Genomic DNA, 20,270 nt, shown 5'->3' on the forward strand with positions numbered 1-20,270 from the left:
ACCGGACAGAGGGTCCAAGACCTCTGCCCCACACCTGCAGTAGTTCAAGGGGCCCATGGTGAGAAGATGACGGTCACTCCACAACTGCCAGAGTGAATGATGTGTGGCCCTCAGCTGAGCTGCTAACAGGGCAGAATGCTACTGGCCCCTACACACAACTGCAGCTTGAGCTGATATCGGGGTATGGAGCTTTGGTCTCCACTGACACAACGCCAGAAAATGGTGCGGTACTGATACAGGAGGATGTCAGCCTTGCTTTGCAAGAACTGGGGGATTTTCACCTTCCAAAAGTGGATGGCACTTCAGTCCCCACTTTTATACCCCAGGGATGCTGGGCGGTCGGCGCAGATCCCCAACAGCATCACGGAGTGAGCCCAGTCACCCTGTATTCTCTCCAGCATCTGAAAGGACTCTAGGGAGAAGGGCCAGTCCAGACCTCTCCTCATCGGCGGGCGTGTTCTCAGAGAGAGGCAGAGGTTGGCTTGGTAAGTAATGTTCTGTTTGGGACACTTTATTTGGGGTACTGTGTGGATACCAGCATTAGAGGACTAGAACCCCTGGCTAACTTCGGAGTCAACCCGTCTGGGGTCTCCTCCTGTGTTAGTCTCCTGCCGAAATGGGAGATGTGTGACAGACCTAGCCGGAACACAGGCTTTTTGAGGGGACTGAATGCGAGCCTCTTGCCGACAGATTATGGGCCCTGGATTTTAAGGGGCACAGGATGAATGAGAACCCCACTATAATCTGTGCTAGTCAGATTCAATGCTGTATATATATATATATATATAATGTGTGTTGTCTCATGCTGTTGGGACTCACACTGCCAGATGCTAATGTCATCAACTCCAGCCACCTGTCTGTTGTGTAAATGAGTCTAGTCTGAGTATTGAGTATTCACACATTGTTGTTTGTGCTAATTAACCCTGTGTTTATGTTTATGGTAATGTTTATTGAATTGTTAGTGAGCTAGGAGCCGAAAAGTCTTATCCCTCAGGCAACTAGTCTGAGTGTTGATTTAGATAATTAGCTCATGCTAATTAGGTTAGGTTTTAGTCTTCTACTGTATTATAAATACTTGGCATTTTGGTTCTAATAAATGAGTCCATGTTGAGCAGCTAAGCAAGTGTTGTCTTGCTTTGTGCTTGTGAGTGGTTGGAATATCTGATCTCTATATTCAGACTTAGGAACCGGTATACTGACGGAAGCACTCAATCGGAGTGTGGGATCGGTTCCGTCACAGTGGCAGATGGGACTCTCAGTTTTTTAATTCACAAATGCCATGCACAGCCACCCTGAAATAAAAAAATTACAGGAGTCGGTAGGGATAAGAACCCCCAAATTCGGTAAGAGGGGTGCTGCAGACTCTGATAATTTTTTATGTTTTTTTCCTTAAATTTGGCTGTAACATGGAACATGGTCAGAGAGGTGGCCTTCTCTTAGTGCTCATTACCACTAGCTTTACACTTTGAATAGCGATCCATGCAGAAACTGCAGGACAGAGGGGGTACAGGAACTGCATGAATATGGGGGAGACACAGAGACTGTAGGAATAGGCAGAAAACCGGAGACAGCAGGACACGTGGTGGTAGGGAGGGGGGACACACAAACCGCCGGACAGGTGGGGGGGGCACCAAGACCGCAAGATTGCTGGGGAGGGGGGGTCACAGGGACTGCAGAACTATGTGGGGTACAGGGCTGAACACAGAGACCGCTAAAGTGGTGGTTACACAGAGACTGCAGGAACTGGGAGGGTACAGAGACTGCATGACTCTGAAGGAGACACAGAGACCATGGCAATGAGGAGAGAACATGGAAACCACAGAATTGTTGGGGGGGGGCATAGGGGCATGGGACTGCTGGGTGACACAGACCACAGGACTGCTGGGAGGATATAGAGATTGCAGGACTTTTGGCGGGGGGGGGGGAAATTACACAGAGACCACAGGACTGCTGGGGGGGGGCACAGAGACTGCAGGATGGTGAGAGGATTGAGACTGCAGGATGGTGAGAGGACAGAGACTGCAGGACTGCTGGGGGGTACACAGAGACTGCAGGATGGTGAGAGGACTGAGACTGCAGGATGGTGAGAGGACAGAGACTGCAGGACTGCTGGGGGGTACACAGAGACTGTAGGATGGTGGGAGGACACAGACTGTAGGACGGTGGGAGGACAGAAACTGTAGGATGGTGGGAGGACAGAGATTGTAGGACGGTGAGAGGACAGAGATTGTAGGACGATGGGAGGACAGAGATTGTAGGATGGTGGGAGGACAGAGATTGTAGGACGGTGGGAGGACACAGATTGTAGGACGGTGGGAGGACAGAGATTGTAGGACGGTGGGACGACAGAGATTGTAGGACGGTGGGAGGACAGAGATTGTAGGACAGTGGGAGGACAGAGATTGTAGGACGGTGGGAGGACAGAGATTGTAGGACGGTGGGAAGACAGAGATTGTAGGACGGTGGGAGGACAGAGATTGTAGGATGGTGGGAGGACAGAGATTGTAGGACGGTTGGTGGACAGAGACTGTAGCAGCCTTGTCCACCAGTGCAGTCTTGTCCCCCATTGCAGCCTTAAGCCCCGTACACACGAGAGGACTTATCTCCGACAGACCTCCAAAGGAGTTCCGCCGGAGTTCCGCCGGAATTCCGACGGAGTTCTGGCGGACTTTTCGACCGAACGGACTTGACCACACACCATCACACCAAACTCCGACGGAGTCGAACGTGATGACGTACGACTGGATTCGACGTAGGAAGTTCATAGACAGTAGCCAATAGCTGCCCTAGCGTCGGTTTTAGTCCGTCGGAGTAGCATACACACGAGCGGATTTTTCGACGGGGACCGGGTCCGGCGGAGTTCCGTCGGGAAAATTTGAAGCATGCTTCATTTCTAAAGTCCGTCAGACTTTGGCGAATCAAAAGTCCGTTGCAGCCCACACACGATCGGATAGTCTGACGGACTCAGTCCGTCGGAGTTTGGATGTCGAAAAGTCCGCTCGTGTGTACGGGGCTTTATGCAGTCTTGTCCCCCATTGCAGCCTTATGCAGTCTTGTCCCCCATTGCAGTCTTGTCCCCCATTGCAGCCGTGTCTATTTTATTTTTAAAAAATGCAGCCGCCGAGATACAGAGCCGGATGTGTATCTCGGCAGCGTGCGATAGTTCTCGGCGGGCCTTCGGCTCTTCTCTGCAGCTTTCGGCCGCCTTCGGCCATTCTCGGAAGCTTTCGGCCGCCAAGAAGAGCTGAAAGCTTCCGAGAACGGCCGAAGGCGGCCGAAAGCTGCCGAGAAGAGCCGAAGGCGGCCAAAAGCTTCCGAGAACGGCCGAAAGCTGCCGAGAGGAGCCGAAGGCAGCCGAAAGTCGCCTTGAAGAGCCGAAGGCGGCTGAAAGCCGCCCAGAGGCTCAGAATTTCGGGGGATCGGCGTATAACACACACCCACGATTTTCCCCTGCTTTTAAAGGGAAAAAAGTGCTTGTTATACGCCGATAAATACGGTATATACAGTATATCATATGTTGGTCTTATATTTGTCCACAGGCAGACCGACCCGGTGAATGGTTCCAGATAGATCTTGGCCGTGAAATGAAGGTGACCGGAATAATGATACAAGGTGCCCGTTCATTCTCCTCCATGTACATCACAGAGTTCTCCCTCAGCTTCAGTAATGATGGCCTCAGATGGACCGCTGTGCAAAATTCCAATGGACAACGACAGGTATGTTACAGATAAATGATCCACCAATAATCGTGAAACATTATTACAGAGCCCTATTCAGGGTATACATAAAGCCCAACTCCGGCCAAGACGTGTTTTCTAGTTGTGGGCAGAATGGAGAAGGTATGGACCCCCTGTCAAGTTTTTTGTTGCTTCCTGTGTCCTAATTGTTGTCAGTCCTCAGTGACCTCTGCAATTACAGTGGAGCAATTTCTCCTCAAAGATCACATCAGATGCACTAAAGCTGCTCCCTACAGCTTGCCTTGCTCCTCCTTACAGCAATGATTTAGCAGCTCTGCTAATCGTGCTCTTTCTCCCAGTTTCTCCCAGTATTGCCCAGTTACTGCTTGGAGTGGGAGTTGGCAAGAAAAGATTAAATACTGAGTACGGGGGGGGGGGGTGAGTTCAGGGAGCGCTGATCTGCCCAGTGCCATCTGGGAGGAGCTGAACTACTCAGTCACAGCTAGGAGGGGGAGCAGGGTGCGCTATTCCGCTGAGCTACTGCTAAAGCCTATTTCCTGTATAGGCTAAAGCCTATTTCCTGTATGCCTGGTAAAAATTTGAGGATACCTGAAAGTCCATAACCATCACCCTGTTCACCTTTGAACTTCACCGTGAGGTCTATTTACTGGATCTTTTTTATTTTATTTTTGATGTCAGTGTCTATTTTTTTTTAATGCTTTTAAAAATGAATCTTTCCAATGCAGATCCTGAAAGATAGCATGTTTAACACTATGAACGGCACATATTGTAATATAACTGGCACTCCTTGAGAATGTCTTTGTTAACCACTTCAATACCGGGCCATAGTCATATGACGGCCACAGATGGGATCTCCCATCCTGGGTGGACGTCATATGACGGCCTCGGTATTTCGCCGCTCCTGCAGGCCCCCGGGGGTCCCCGATCTGTGTGGTTTCCATCCCCATCCACACCCCTGATACATGTGACCGTCCGTGTCCAATCACAGCCAGTCACATGTACTGCGCCGTTACAGCGCTCGTGCATGCCTAGGGCGCATGTAGAACTGCGATCGGGGATGCGGCTTGTCACCCTGACACAGCCCAACCCCGATCGCAGTAAAGAGCCAATGAAATTGGCTCTTTACCACGTGACTGGCTGTGTCCAATCACAGCCGGTCACAGAATGTAAACAAACCACGGTAACGGGATGTTACTGAGTTCTCCTCCTCACACACTGATCGTGTGTGAGGAGGAGATTGCGATAACATCTCGTTACCGCCTAGTGTACACAAATCACACACTGATTACCCCCCCCCAATAAAGAGGACCTGTCACCACCCATCAAAGTACCTGTCATCACCCATCACAGCCCATCTGAGTACCCCAGTACCTGTCAGCCCATCTGAGTACTCGAGTACCTGTCAGCCCATCTGAGTACCTGAGTACCTGTCCCAGCCCATCTGAGTACCCGAGTACCTGTCCCAGCCCATCTGAGTACCTGAGTACCTATCAGCCCATCTGAGTACCCAAGTACCTGTTAGCCCATCTGAGTACCCAAATACCTGAGTATCTGTCAGCCCACCTGAGTACCCGACTACCTGACTACCTGTCAGTCCATCTGAGTACCCGAGTACCTGTCAGCCCATCTGATTACCCCAGTACCTGTCACAGCCCACCTGAGTACCTGTCACAGTCCATCTGAGTATCCGAGTACCTGAGCACCTGTCAGCCCATCTGAGTACCTGAGTACCTGAGCACCTGTCAGCCCATCTAAGTACCCAAGTACCTGTCCCAGCCCATCTGAGGACCCGAGTACCTGTCCCAGCCCATCTGAGTACCTGAGTACCTGTCCCAGCCCATCTGAGTACCCATCACAGCCCATCTGAGTACCTGAGTGCCTGTCACAGTCCATCTGAGTACCTGTGAGTACCTGTCCCAGCCCATCTGAGTACCTGAGTACCTGTCACAGCCCATCTGAGTACCTGTCACAGCCCATCTGAGTACCCAAGTACCTGTCACAACCCATCTGAGTACCCGAGTACCTGTCACAGCCCATCTGAGTACCCGAGTACCTGTCACAGCCTACCTGAGTACCTGTCACAGCCCATCTGAGTACCCGAGTATCTGTCACAGTCCATCTGAGTACCCGAGTACCTGAGTACCTGTCACAGCCCTTCTGAGTACCCGAGTATCTGTCACAGTCCATCTGAGTACCCGAGTACCTGTCACAGCCTACCTGAGTACCTGTCACAGCCCATCTGAGTACCTAAGTACCTGTCACAGTTCATCTGAGTACCTGTCACAGTTCATCTGAGTACCAGAATGCCTGTCACCAGCCCGTCGGAGTACCCGAGTACCTGTCACCAGCCCGTCCGCAATGCCCATTGGTCACAGAGGTCTTGGGCCCTCTGTTCAGTTACCAGATCCTCAGCTGGAGAAGTTTATTGTAACTCCATAGATGCTGCTGGCAAAAAATCCCTGTCCCTGTCAGTGTTGTGGGAGAAAGGCCGACTACCTCTTCTCCCAAGAAGGTCAAAGCCACTGTTGGTGCTGGGCAGAAGTTAGCAGAACTCTGCCCTGTTGTCAGAACTTCAGGTTTGGGGACGACAAACTCTGGAGTTTCCACTGCCGATTCTCTGGCATGCTGCTGAATGTGTTCTAGCAGTTTCCTGTATGCCCTTTCCAGATGCTGTTCCTTCCTTAACAAATGGTCCAGATCAGGTTTAAGCTCTGAGTCCCCTGCTAGACCGAGCATAGCCTCTCTATGTTCTCGCAGGTCCTCAAGGGTAGGTTCCCCTTCATCGCCAAACACAAAACTATCTGTAATTCTCTCCCACAGCAATCCAGGGCCTCCAAAGTCATATCCCTCCGGAGGGCATTCTGTTGTCTCCCCTAAATATTCCTGCTCTGCGTGCCATTGCAGAGCCCGATAATGATTGTCCAGCTCTATCTCCTGCTGGACCAGCCTGTCCAAATCAGTCATCCATTGCTCCTGGGGCCGCTCTCCCAGGAATGCCATCCGCAATGCCCATTGGTCACTGGCCCATTGCTCATGGGTTGGAAAGCACTTGCCCTGTTTTATACCAGTGAGCTGGAGGGCTCCAATCCAGAGCTCCACCCGAATCCGCTGCCTGAGCTCCAGGTATTCATCCTTAGACACAGTCCTGGTGTATGCTGAAAGGACGATCCGCAGCAGCCCCAGGAACTCTGATGCCAGGTCCATATCTCCGCTGGGGTGACCTAAGTCTGCTATCCTGATCTTGGATCCCAGTCGACGTTTTGATGTCCCAGACTGCAGGAAGCATCCCACTGCTGCCACCAATGTGACGGAACCGATCCCACACTCCGATTGAGTGCTTCCGTCTATATACCGCTTCCTAAGTCCTGGAACACAAGTCCAATGGATCTGGCTATAGGAACCCCCAAGAACTAGACGACACCAGTCTTAAAGCGGGAGTCCACCGGGACTCCACGTTTTTTTTTTTTTTAAAAGCCAGCAGCTACAAATACTGCAGCTGCTGACTTTTAAAATAGTGACACTTACCTGTCCAGCGCGCCCGCGATGTCGGCACCCGAAGCCGATCTCTAGATCGTCTGTAAGGTGCTGCCGCCGCCATCTTGGGTATGGGAATCAGGAAATGGAGCCTTTTGGCTTCATTTCCCGGTTCCCTACTGCGCATGCGCGAATCGCGCTGCGCAATAAGGACGGTCCCCGCTGCCTCTGGGATCTGTGTGTTTCCCAGCAGGCAGCGGGGCACTTGCGGAAAGGGGCGGGCACTTGCGGAAAGGGGCGTAATCTACGCCCCTTTCCGCAGAGAGCTATCCCGGAAGTGGGTGCAGAATACCTGTACTGTACAGGTATCTGCACCCCCCTCCCCCCTGAAAGGTGCCAATTGTGGCGCCGGAGGGGGGGAGGGTTTCCGATGAGCGGAGGTCCACTTTAGGGTGGACCTCCGCTTTAAGAGGACATCAGGAATGATCTTTATTTGAGATCTCACACAAAATATATACAGCGGAGTGACTAAAACCTAACGTAATTAGCATGAGCTAATTATCTAAATCAACACTCAGATTAGTTGACTGAGGGATAAGACTTTTTGGCTCCTGCCGAATTCAATTACAGGTTAATTAGCACAAACAACAAAACAACAATAGGTTATACTCTTTAGAATCTGTGTAAAGCCAGGCTAGACTCATTTACATTATACAAGACAGTCAGGATGGCTGGAAGTGATGATATTAGCAGCTAAGAGTTTGTGGCCCAATAGTGTGATTTAGTCTATTGCTAACATGGCATTTACATATCCAGAGTCTATGTGTCTTGGGGGGGCACGGACCTGAATCCAAGTAACACCACCTCAGGGGTCCCCAGGCATACAGCTCACAAAAAGCACCATTCCCCCAAATGCGAGGGCCCATAATCTCAAGGCAAGAGGCTCGCATTCAGTCCCCTCCAAGAGCCTTGGTCCAAGCTAGGTCTGTCACACTGTGTATGAGAAATAACTTGTTATTATGACAATTTTAGGGGGACAAGCCCCTAGGCATTCCCTCCATTCCCCATAATTCCCAGATAACTCGGGACTGTTTTTAAATTCTATCCATTTCTTCAAAGTACCCTGAAATCTTGTTTCTGCATCCCTTTGGAAACATTAGTTCTATCTATTTCTCTAAACCAGTCCTTTATCATTGGTATTTCCTTTGTTTTCCAATGTTTCGGAATTAGTGCTTTCGCTGCATTCAGCAGAAATTGAATATGTGCGGTTCTATACTTCTTCCTAGAGCCCCCAATCGCATGGAACAAGCATTTCCAGGGGTCTAATTCTTTTTCCGTCCCATCAATTTTTTTAATTAAATCCAATACTTCCACCCGGTATGGCTGGATCGAAACTACACTGCCACCATATATGAGCATGGGTTCCCTCCTTCCCACATTCCCTCCAACATAAAGATGATAGATCATGATTCATTGTATGCATTTTGGAACATGGTACCACTTAGTCAATAGTTTTATAATTCATTTATTTTATTCTTGTGCCCATTTAGGTGGAGTGAAAATAATCCATAACCTTTCCCTTCAGCGTCTCTGGTACTGATTGGTTTAGTTCTATTTCCCACCTCCCCAAGGGACACATTGACCCATCGTCCATAGAAGTTATCAGCCTCCTATATATTCTAGAAATCCCCTGTTTACTTATCCCCCTTGATCAACTAATCTTTCCCATGGATTTATGCCAAAAGGAGGTAGGTTTGCGCTATGAATAAAATACAGAGAAACCTGAATAGGAAGGGGGCTGCCACTAACTGATAATACCAGCCTGTTAGGTTGGAATATAGGGTTAAAAGTAGTGTAGGTAGCTATGGTGCTCCACATAAACCTCAATTGACTAATAAAGATGAGCTGTGTTGAAGAGAGCAGAGGTTCCCTCAGAACCCCATACATTAATTGCAAAAATAAGTGTGTGCCTGCCCACCTAAAAATTGTGGAATGTACTAATTTAAGGTGCCAATGTGAAATCTCTTTTAAAGTTCATACAAAACTCCCATGCCGCAGGTCTGAGATGAGGAAAAAAAAACAAATAAATAAATGTATAGATATGTAAAGTGATTAGTGCTTAATAAAAATACTCAGTGCTGGAATCAAGCTTCTACGTATCGTATAAAGATGACAATATTGACACTAGTATGAGTAATATTCATAAAAAACATTTGCTAGAAATTAAAGTGACTGGTGCCCAAATGATATTTAAGATTAAAAATGCTAAGTCCTACAAACATATATAGTGATATGATATTCAATATCTAACATCCATAAAACCACATTATTATAAGTGTTGAAAACTTCCAAGCAGTAATAAAGTCACTGGTGCTCAAGTGGTTCTTAGGTTCTGGGAAATGGAAGCCCGGTGCGATTTTCATGCAGGAATCAAATTTCGCACTCACCAGCTCCCCTGCCCCTGCAGGGGTAACAGCGCCTTCACAGTGTGAGCCCCTGTGTCGCTATATAGTACAGGTCCAAGTGCTTCTTACTTATCCTCACAGCAATACATTTAGTTGGATAGTGGATGAAAAAAGGAGAATATCCATAGTGTGATATTGCAACGTAATCCGGTTTATTAAATCAAAAAAAATTTACTCACAAGGATACAGAAATACAAGCGCCGTATATCACTAGATACATTCACTGGCGCCTCGAGAGAGAGTCTGTGTACGTCCTATGGCCACACCCTATGCGTTTCGTCATCAGACTTCACCTGGAGCTGCCATTTTGGTACACCTCTCTCTTAATATAGGGTGTAGTGCCCATACCGCGCATGTGCGAGCGTTAAAATGCCATTTTGTTTAAAGGAAAACGGGATACCTACTTGTATGTATCCGCAGTGCGCTTTACCAGCCCTGTTTAATCATGTATGGCATGCGAAAGGGTATTACACTACATCCATCTGCTACTTTTATTGCAAAATCCATCTATTAGCATTTAAGATCGTAGGTTCATTAGAATCTATATACAGTGCGTACCAATAGCAATACTATGTAGGTTCCCAAATACAGATTAAAATAAACACACATAAATTGTAAATCTAATATAAAAATGAAAATATATAAAAATATAAAATGAATTAACAAGTGATACCCTAACAAATAAAATTAATATAATAATATATAATAATGAAAAAATGATAAAAAAAAGATTATATTAAAACGATTTTTAATAAAAAATGAATACAATTTTTTTTTATATTTAATGATAAAAAAAATGAAAAAATGAAATGGAAAAAATGAAAATATGAAAAGTGAAAAGGGGAGACAATATTCAGGGAAGGGAAAGGGACAGGAGGGTTGCACATGTGTATAATCAAATTATGTTCTCTGTACTTTTGTACTCCAATAGTTTGAACGATGGAGTTAGTAAATAGGCAATAGAATAAAATTTAAATTGGAATTAAAAGGAGAATGTCTTAAAGGGGAAGTGTTTAGAAAGAATCCTTTTCAAAAATGTTTTTTTTTCCAAAAAATTTTCTTATATTTAAAGTCTCTATATAGGGAGTTTTATTTATGAATGAATTACATTTGCCCTAAATGGACTTTTTTAAATTACCATCAAACCCTTATTAACTTGTGGAAAGGTTAAACCCAAAACCCTAATAAAGCAAAGCTCTACTTATATGGTCTTTTGGGGTAGATTCCTTTATTTACTTATGTACTTGGTATGTACTACCTTTGACCCTATCTAGGGGGTACTGTTGTTCTAATTGGCAGCTGTTCCACAAGGGGTTAGACAAGCTTAAATGTCCAGACCCCATGTAGGACTGTGAAAAAAGGACTGTAAAAAAAGGGGGGGGGGGGAATTGGAGTGATGAAATGGGGAAATCATATTTAGTTATTCGTTAAAAAAACATATTTAGTAATTCGCTAAAAAACATTTTAGATCCAAATCAATGTTGAGACCTGTCGGCTGGAGTGTTTCTAAATTAAAAATCCACTTAGTTTCATTTTGTGATACTTTTATTCTTTTATCTTCCCCCCTCCAGTGACCTTTTATTTTGCCAATTGCATAGAACACCATGCATCTAGGGTCCCAGCCATGGTGGTCTTTGAATAGTAGACATGTGCGTTCGTTTTCGTCCGAATGCATTTTCATCCGAATTTCAGCTATTTTCGTTTTCGTTTTGACAAACGATAACGAAAGCACAAAATCCGAAAAACTAAAGATCCGACATAAATAAATGCTTTATTTTCGTTTTCATTGTTACAACAGTTCGATATAGAATAGGAGATTCGACATGACTCTGACAATAACAATCGGTCTATAGAACCTGTGGTCGAATGTGCCTAACCTTACCTCTATTAGTCCAAGATTATATAGAGAAAATATCCGACAGAGAAAAAAGATTTGACAGAGAGAAAAGATTCTGCAAGTTACTGTCCTAAAAAGTGTTTGGGGACCCGGGTCCTGCCCCAGGGGACATATATCAATGCAAAAAAAAGTTTTAAAAACGGCCGTTTTTTCGGGAGCAGTTATTTTAATAATGATTAAAGTGAAACAATAAAAGTGTAATATTCCTTTAAATTTCGTAGGGGGGGGGGGGGGGGGGGTTGTCTATAGTATGCCTGTGAAGGGGCGCATGTTTCCCGTGCTTAGAACTGTCACTGCACAAAGTGTCATTTATGCAGGAAAAAAATCCTTTAAAATCACTCGCAGCTATTATGAATTGTCGGCTCTGTAATACAGAGAACACTCATTGAAAGTCATTGATAAAAAAATAAATAAATAAATAAAAAAAAAGCGTGGGGGTCCCCCAAATTCAATTACCAGGCCCTTCAGGTCTGGTATGGATATTAAGGGGAACCCTGCCTCAAATTTAAGAAAAAATTTGACGTGGGGTTCCCCCTAAATATCCATAACCAGACCCTTCAGGTCTCGTATGGATATTAAGGGGAACCCCGCGTCAAATTTAAAAAAGAATTGACGTGGGGTTCCCCCTAAAAATCCATACCAGACCCTTTATCCGAGCACGCAACCTGGCAGGCCGCAGGAAAAGAGGGGGGGACGAGAGAGCGCCCCCCTCCCTCCTGAACCGTACCAGGCCACATGCCCTCAACATTGGGAGGATGCTTTGGGGGTCTGTGACCCCTCAAAGCACCTTGTCCCCATGTTGATGAGGACAAGGGCCTCATCCCCACAACCCTGGCCGGTGGTTGTGGAGGTCTGCGGGCGGGGGGCTTATCAGAATCTGGAAGCCCCCTTTAACAAGGGGACCCCCAGATCCCGGCCCCCCCTGTTTGAAATGGTAAGGGGGTACAAAAGTACCCCTACCATTTCACAAAGAAAGTGTAAAAAATGGTTAAATAAAACAAACACACTTTTGAAAAATTCCTTTATTAAAAATAAAAAAATAAAAAAAAGATTCCAGCGGCGGTAATCCACTCTTGCTATCCAGCGACGGACGATCATCTCTCCAGCGATGGCTCATCTCATCCAGCGCAGCGAATCCTCCATCCTTCTTCTGTCTCCGTGGAGGAGACACTGCAGGCATTCCGGCGGCTGACGTTTCTTATATACGGAGGACGGGGCCACCCGTCACCTGACCCCGCCCCCTCTGACGCAAGGGGAAACCCGGGGTTCCCCGTGACGTATGGGTGACCCCGCACCCCTCTGATGTAACACAGGCAGGTTTCCGTTACATCAGAGGGGTGCGGGGTCACCCATACGTCACGGGGAACCCCGGGTTTCCCCTTGCGTCAGAGGGGGGCAGGGTCAGGTGACAGGTGGCCCCGCCCTCCGTATATAAGAAACGTCAGGCCGCCGGAATCCTTGCAGTGTCTCCTCTGCGGAGACAGAAGACGGATGGATTCGCTGCGCTGGATGAGATGAGCCATCGCTGGAGAGATGATCGTCCGTCGCTGGATAGCAAGAGTGGATTACCGCCGCTGGAATCTTTTTTTTATTTTTTTATTTTTAATAAAGGAATTTTTCAAAAGTGTGTTTGTCTTATTTAACCATTTTTTACACTTTCTTTGTGAAATGGTAGGGGTACTTTTGTACCCCCTTACCATTTCAAACAGGGGGGGGCTGGGATCTGGGGGTCCCCTTGTTAAAGGGGGCTTCCAGATTCTGATAAGCCCCCCACCCGCAGACCTCCACAACCACCGGCCAGGGTTGTGGGGATGAGGCCCTTGTCCACATCAACATGGGGACAAGGTGCTTTGAGGGGTCACAGACCCCCAAAGCATCCTCCCAATGTTGAGGGTATGTGGCCTGGTACGGTTCAGGAGGGAGGGGGGGGGCGCTCTCTCGTCCCCCCCTCTTTTCCTGCGTCCTGCCAGGTTGCATGCTCGGATAAAGGGTCTGGTATGGATTTTTAGGGGGAACCCCACGTCAATTTTTTTTAAAATTTGACGCGGGGTTCCCCTTAATATCCATACCAGACCTGAAGGGTCTGGTTATGGATATTTAGGGGGAACTCCACGTCAAATTTTTTCTTAAATTTGAGGCAGGGTTCCCCTTAATATCCATACCAGACCTGAAGGGCCTGGTAATTGAATTTGGGGGACCCCCACGCTTTTTTTTTTTTTTTTTTTTTTTTTTTTTATCAATGACTTTCAATGAGTGTTCTCTGTATTACGGGAGCCGACAATTCATAATAGCTGCGAGTGATTTTAAAGGACTGTTTTTCCTGCATAAATGACACTTTGTGCAGGGACAGTTTTAAGCACGGGAAACATGCGCCCCTTCACAGGCATACTATAGACAACCCCCCCCCTACGAAATTTAAAGGAATATTACACTTTTATTGTTTCACTTTAATCATTATTAAAATAACTGCTCCTGAAAAAACGGCCGTTTTTAAAACTTTTTTTTGCATTGATACATGTCCCCTGGGGCAGGACCCGGGTCCCCAAACACTTTTTAGGACAGTAACTTGCAAATTAGCCTTTAAAATTAGCACTTTAGATTTTGAACGTTGGTGTCCCATAGACTTTAATAGGGTTCTAAAGTATGCTATATACTAGCTCCGTCGAATCTTCTTTATACATTCGACAGACACCATAAGCCTTCAAAGACAGATTCGACCGTAATTCATGTGGATTTTCGGACGAATGCAATTTTTGAACGAAAAACGAAATAAATAAAAACGAATTTCGGAAGTAACTAAATAAATTAAGTTTTCAGACGAAAACGAAATTCCGAAACAAAATATTTTACTCTGCACATGTCTATTGAATAGCGATGGACAAACTTCCTATGGGACTTTTCGCGAACGCGGGCAAAAGTTTGCGAACCGCAAAGTTCGCGACGGACCCCATTGACTTTAGTGGCAGGCGAACCTTAAAAACCTCCAGGTCATATTTTCAGCGACAAAATACTTACTAGCTGTGCACACATAGTCCCACAACATGGACACTGACATAACAAAAGTATGTGAATCTGGGATCGACAACGACAAGCATTCTTTTTTTATCTGTGAAATTTTGACATTTTGAAATTTTGACAATTCAGTAGCACATGAAGGCCATGGAGGAGAGGCAAGGTCAGGGCAGGCTATGAAGGGGCTGCAGGAGATGATCAGTGCAACAGTCAGGGCAGCGCAGTCCTGTGCCAGTGTCCCAGTGTGCCAACCTGTGCTTGAGCCCCTCTCTCGGCCCGGCCCTTACCCCCACCTATGCAGGGCTCCACTGCGGTGGTCCAGAGGTGCTAGTCCAGTGCTGATCCTCAGCCATGGTGCTGGCACTGCCTGCTGATTGACTTCTCCACTGCTATCTCCCTCACTGACACCAGCACTGAGATAGAACACTGACACCAGCACCGTGTTAGAGACTGAGCACTGACACCAGCACTGAGATAGAGAGCACTGACACCACACCAACACCATGATAGAGAGCACTGACACCACACCAGCACCGAGATAGAGAGCACTGACACCACACCAGCACCGTGATAGAGAGCACTGACACCAGCACCATGATAGAGAGCACTGTCACCACACCAGCACTGAGATAGAGAGCACTGTCACCACACCAGCACCAAGATAGAGGGCACTGAGACCACACCAGCACCATGATACAGAGCACTGTGACCACACCAGCATAGAGATAGAGAGCACTGACACCACACCAGCACCGAGATAGGGAGCACTGACACCACATCAGCACCGTGATAGAGAGTACTGACACCACACCAGCACCGTGATAGAGAGCACTGAGACCACACCAGCACCGAGATAGAGAGCACTGACACCACACCGGCACCGTGATAGAGAGCACTGAGACCACACCAGCGGAAAAGGAGGAGTCAGCCGAGGAGGAGAGGGAGGAGGATGGAGTAGGAGGAGGAGAAGAAGAGGCAGGCCTGCATGCAATCCGTGGCGGTAAAACCAAATCTACATGGGTGCCACGGGTTACATGTTTGACGGCCGTCAGAAGGTTCACCCAGTGGACAGTAAAAGTTATTTACCTTCCCTGCCCGTGTTTGCTAGACCACGTGTTTGTGGTCAGATGTATCTTGGCACCGACACTGTGTGCCAGAGATACATTCACTTGCAGCTGAACATGGCCATATCGCTCTGGGATGCCCTTCTGTGAAAAATACTTCTTTCCTAGGACCTTCCATTGTGTTGTTCCAATGGCCACAAATTTTCGAAAGGCCTCCGAGTCCACCAGTTTATATGGCAGTAGTTGGGCTATCAGTTCTGACAAGCCAGCCGTCAACCGTTGGGCAAGAGGGTTATCCGGTGTCATCATTTTTTTTACGCTCGAACATTTGGCCCACGGAAGCCTGCCTTTTTCCAGAAAAATGTGAGGATGACATGATGGAAGGTGGAGTGGAAGACAATTGTGAGGAGAGAGGAGAAGGAAAAGTAGAAGACGAGGCTGGACGGTGAGAGCCTGGAGTGTGGCTTTGTGTGTTCCGTTGCTCCCACTGGGCTCGGTGATGGCAGCTCATGTGCCTTCTTAAGGCGGTCGTCCCTAGGTGAGGGTTGGGCTTACCGCGACTTATGCATTGACTGCAAAGGCTTCAGATGGCAACACTTTTGTCAGCAGGTGACAAGTTAAAAAAAAGCCACACTGCGGAGCCATGTGCCGGTGTCCTGGGAGCGCCAGATGTGACCGTACATGGTTGATGCCTTGCTCCTGATACATTAGCAGTCTGCTTTGTCCCTCCTGTGCAATCTAAGTTCTGCCTGCTTCTCCTCTCTATCTGCTGGTCCATATCTCCCTCTGAACTCCCCTCCTCTTCCTCTCTTGTGGGCACCCACGTGACATCACTAGACACATCATCATCGACGTCACCTTCCCCACCGCTATAATTAGAGATCTCGGAGTAGGCAGCAACACCGGGGACCAACCTCCTCCTTGGGCTGATCTGGGTACTGTCGTCAGACTGCTGAGTGGCGGTTGTTGCTACCTCCTCTTCCTGATCCAATGCCAAGAGTGGCTGCGCATCAGCAATGTCTTGTGATGGATCGGAAAATAATTCCTGTGACTCAAGCGGAGGGTATATGGTGGTGGTGTTGGTGGTAGTGTTTTTGGGGGTGCACACAGCATAGATTGAAGAAGAGGGTGCAGATTGAGAGGATGAGGAGGGTGCAGAAGAGTTAGCCCTTGTACACACGGTCGGAGATTCCGCCAACCAAATCCGTCGGATTTTGTCCGACGGATCTTGTCCGAAACCATTGCATACACACGGTCGGACAAAGTTGTCAGAAAATCCGATCTTTCAGAACGTGATGACGTAATTTCGTTATGATGGGACTACGTTCAGGCTACTAGCCAATAGCTTTGATGTAGGAATTTGATCTGAGCATGCGTGGCACTTTGTCCGGACGGAATTCTCTACACATGATCGGAGTATGTCCGATCGGAGCATTTTGTCGGAAAATATTTCTGGCAAGTTGGAAATTTTGGTCCGACGGATATTCCGACGGAAACAGTCCGAAGCAGACCACACACAGTCGGAATATCCGACAAAACACTCCAATCGGACACATTCCCTCGGAATCTCCAATCGTGTGTACAAGGGCTAAGGCTGAGTGAGCCACTCAACCAAGTCTAGTGCATTTTTTGATGTAATCGAACACACCTTCTGCAATTTTACATTTTGGCTCAAGCCTGTTGCTCCTGCCCTACCCCTACCACCCCTGCCGAAGGGCCTGCCTCTTCCTCTGCCTGTCATTTTTTAAATGACCCTGTGACAAAAGTCTCTAGAGAAGTGCAGTATGTATGTGGAAGAAGGTATATAACACCCCGCTTCAATCTGTCGTTTTTGGGGGCCACTGGACTATCACACCAGTTATAATACTTTTTTTAAATTGCATTTGTCACTCTTTGTAGTATCGCTGCTGAACCACTCAGCAGTCACAATGCTGCACAGTGGAAATGCACTATACTATGCTTTCTATATGTGCAAGTATTTTATACGTGTATTACACCACTATATACTGCACACCAAATAGTACACCTATACCAGTCCTTAAAAGGACCTGTGTGGACCTAATAGTAGCTAGCTAGTAGCTAGTGAATTGCAGACTGTCCCGGCTCCAAAAACCAAACTGTCCCTCCCTACATTGAGAAACGACAGCTGCAGAATCGGTCAGCAGCACTGCATGCAGTGCACTATAATATGCTTTCTATATTTGAAAGAAAGTATATTATACGTGTACAACCTTATATACTGTACACCTATAAAAGGACCTTTGTTGACCTAGTAGCTAGTGATTTGCAGACTGCCCCTGCTCAGAACACCAAACTGTCCCTCAGTCCCTACACTGATAAAAGAATGCTGCAGAATCGGGCAGCAATCAGCTCAGCAGTCAAGTATAATATGCTGTCTATATTTGAAAGAAAGTATAGTATACGTGTACAACCCTATATACTGTACACCTATAAAAGGACCTTTGTGGACCGAGTAGCTAGTGATTTGCAGACTGTCCCTGCTCAATACTCCAAACTGTCCCTCAGTCCCTACACTGATAGAAAACAGCTGCAGAATTGGGCAGCAATCAGAAGCACAGCAGTGCACCATAATATACTTTGTATATTTTAAAGAAAGTATATTATACGTGTACAACCCTATATACTGTACACCTATACCAAAATGACCTTTGTGGACCTAGTAGCTAGTGATTTGCAGACTGTCCCTGCTCAGAACACCAAACTGTCTCTCAGTCCCTACACTGATAAAAGACAGCTGCAGAATCGGGCAGCACTCAGCAGCACAGCAGTCAGCAGTGCACCATAATATACTTTGTATATTTGAAAGAAAGTATATTATACATGTACAACCCTATATACTGTACACCTATAAAAGGACCTTTGTGGACCTAGTAGCTAGTGATTTGCAGACTGTCCCTGCTCAGAACACCAAACTGTCCCTCAGTCCCTACACTGATAAAAGACAGCTGCATAATCGGACAGCACTCCGCAGCACAGCAGTGCACCATAATATACTTTGTATATTTGAAAGAAAGTATATTATACGTGTACAACCCTATATACTGTACACCTATACCAGTCCTTAAAAGGACCTTTGTGGACCTAATAGTAATAGCTAGTGATTAAACTGACTGTCCCTGCTCCACACAGCGTCCTGTCCCTACATTGACAAAAGACAGCTGCAGAATCGGTCAGCAGTGCACTCAGCAATCACCAGCACAGCAGTCAGCAGCAGTGCACCAGAACCCTATATACTGTACACCTATTCCAGTCCTTAAAAGGACTTTTGTGGACCTAATAGCTAGTGATTTGTGTCACTATAGTCTGTCCCTGCTCCACACAGCAACCTCTCCCTACACTAACAAAAGACAGAATGTAAAATGGCCGCCAGATCAGGTCTATTTATAAGGTAGGGGGAATGTCCAATTGTCCATGTGCTGAAATGTCTCAATTGGCTGTCCTGTACCCCATGATGGATGTGTCATCATGGGTCAAAGTTCTTTCACAATGTAAACGCATATGTCCGCCGCGCGAACAGTGGCAGAAGTCCACCGGTTTGGTGAATCGCGAACATGCAAAATTTGCCGCGAACCACAAGGCCATCTCTATCTCTGAAGTGTCTGGAGACACTATGTTTGTTGAATCCGTTTTTTATGTTTGTAACGTGTTCCCTAATTCTTACATGCAGTTGGCGTGTAGTTCTTCCTACATATTGTTTGCGACAGGGACATTCAATAATGTACGTGATGAAAGTGCTATTGCAGGTATAAAGCTCATTAATTTTGTATTCTTTTCCATTTGTGGAGGACATAAAGTGCGATTTTTTTCTTATTGTTTTTTTTGCTGGTTTTACAAGGGAGACATCTCCCACATTTGAAGAGCCCTTTCAGGTTTTCAAAAATTCTAATTTGTTTTGGAGGGTCTATAACATTCTTTGCCAGTTTATTTCTCAGGGTTGGTGCTCTCCTTTATATGAATAAAGGTTTCTTTGATAGCACAGTTTTTAATGCGTCATCTGATTGCAGGATAGGCCAATGCTTCTTGATAATATGTTCCAAGGCCCTATGCTGTCTATTGTATCCTGTAAGGAACGCAGTCTCCAATTTTTTGTTCTTTTGTTGTCTACCATTTGATACTCCTTCGATTAGCCTGTTTCTTTCCATCCGTTTTACTTCTTCCTTTAGGCCACGTAACTCCCTTTCTTTATATCCTTTTGTGATGAATCTCTGTACAATCTCTTCAGCTTGTTTTTCAAAGTCTATCTTGTTTTTTTTGTTTAATAAATGTTTATTAGAGACAAACAATAAACAAACAGTGACAATGAAGTCTGTATGTGGGAAGCACCCAATCCCCAGAACATGTGAACATACATATCTAAGACCATCTAGGCACCCGAAAATTAGCGCCTATTAATATGTAATACAGAGAGGGGAACACATAAGAGCCCGTAAAACAAACCATCTGAAGAGCAGTGAGATATTGCATATCACTATATAGAGGATTGGGCTTCAGGTCGTTTGTCTCTAGAACAGAGGATAGAACAGAGAGAGGAGAGAACACGTAAGGGGGAGAGCGGAAAAAAAGGAGAAGTGACAAGAAGAGGGGAAGGAAGGGGGAGGATGGGGGGGGGGGGGAGAGGGTTGGCTTGCGTGGTCACATG

General features: G+C 46.6%; 1 protein-coding gene across 1 annotated transcript in view; it reads left to right on the forward strand.

The window, feature by feature from the left end:
- Positions 1-20,270, forward strand: part of F8 (coagulation factor VIII) — a 278,437-nt gene that overhangs the window by 241,464 nt on the left and 16,703 nt on the right. Inside the window, exon 25 of the mRNA XM_077465186.1 lies at positions 3,540-3,716. Within this exon, the coding sequence (XP_077321312.1) occupies positions 3,540-3,716 (177 nt within the window). The remainder of the gene's footprint in view (positions 1-3,539; positions 3,717-20,270) is intronic.

The sequence above is a fragment of the Lithobates pipiens genome, unplaced genomic scaffold, assembly GCF_037356315.1.
Source record: "Lithobates pipiens isolate NorthernLeopardFrog02 unplaced genomic scaffold, aLitPip1_a1.2 Scaffold_1, whole genome shotgun sequence".
Taxonomy (NCBI): Eukaryota; Metazoa; Chordata; class Amphibia; order Anura; family Ranidae; genus Lithobates; species Lithobates pipiens.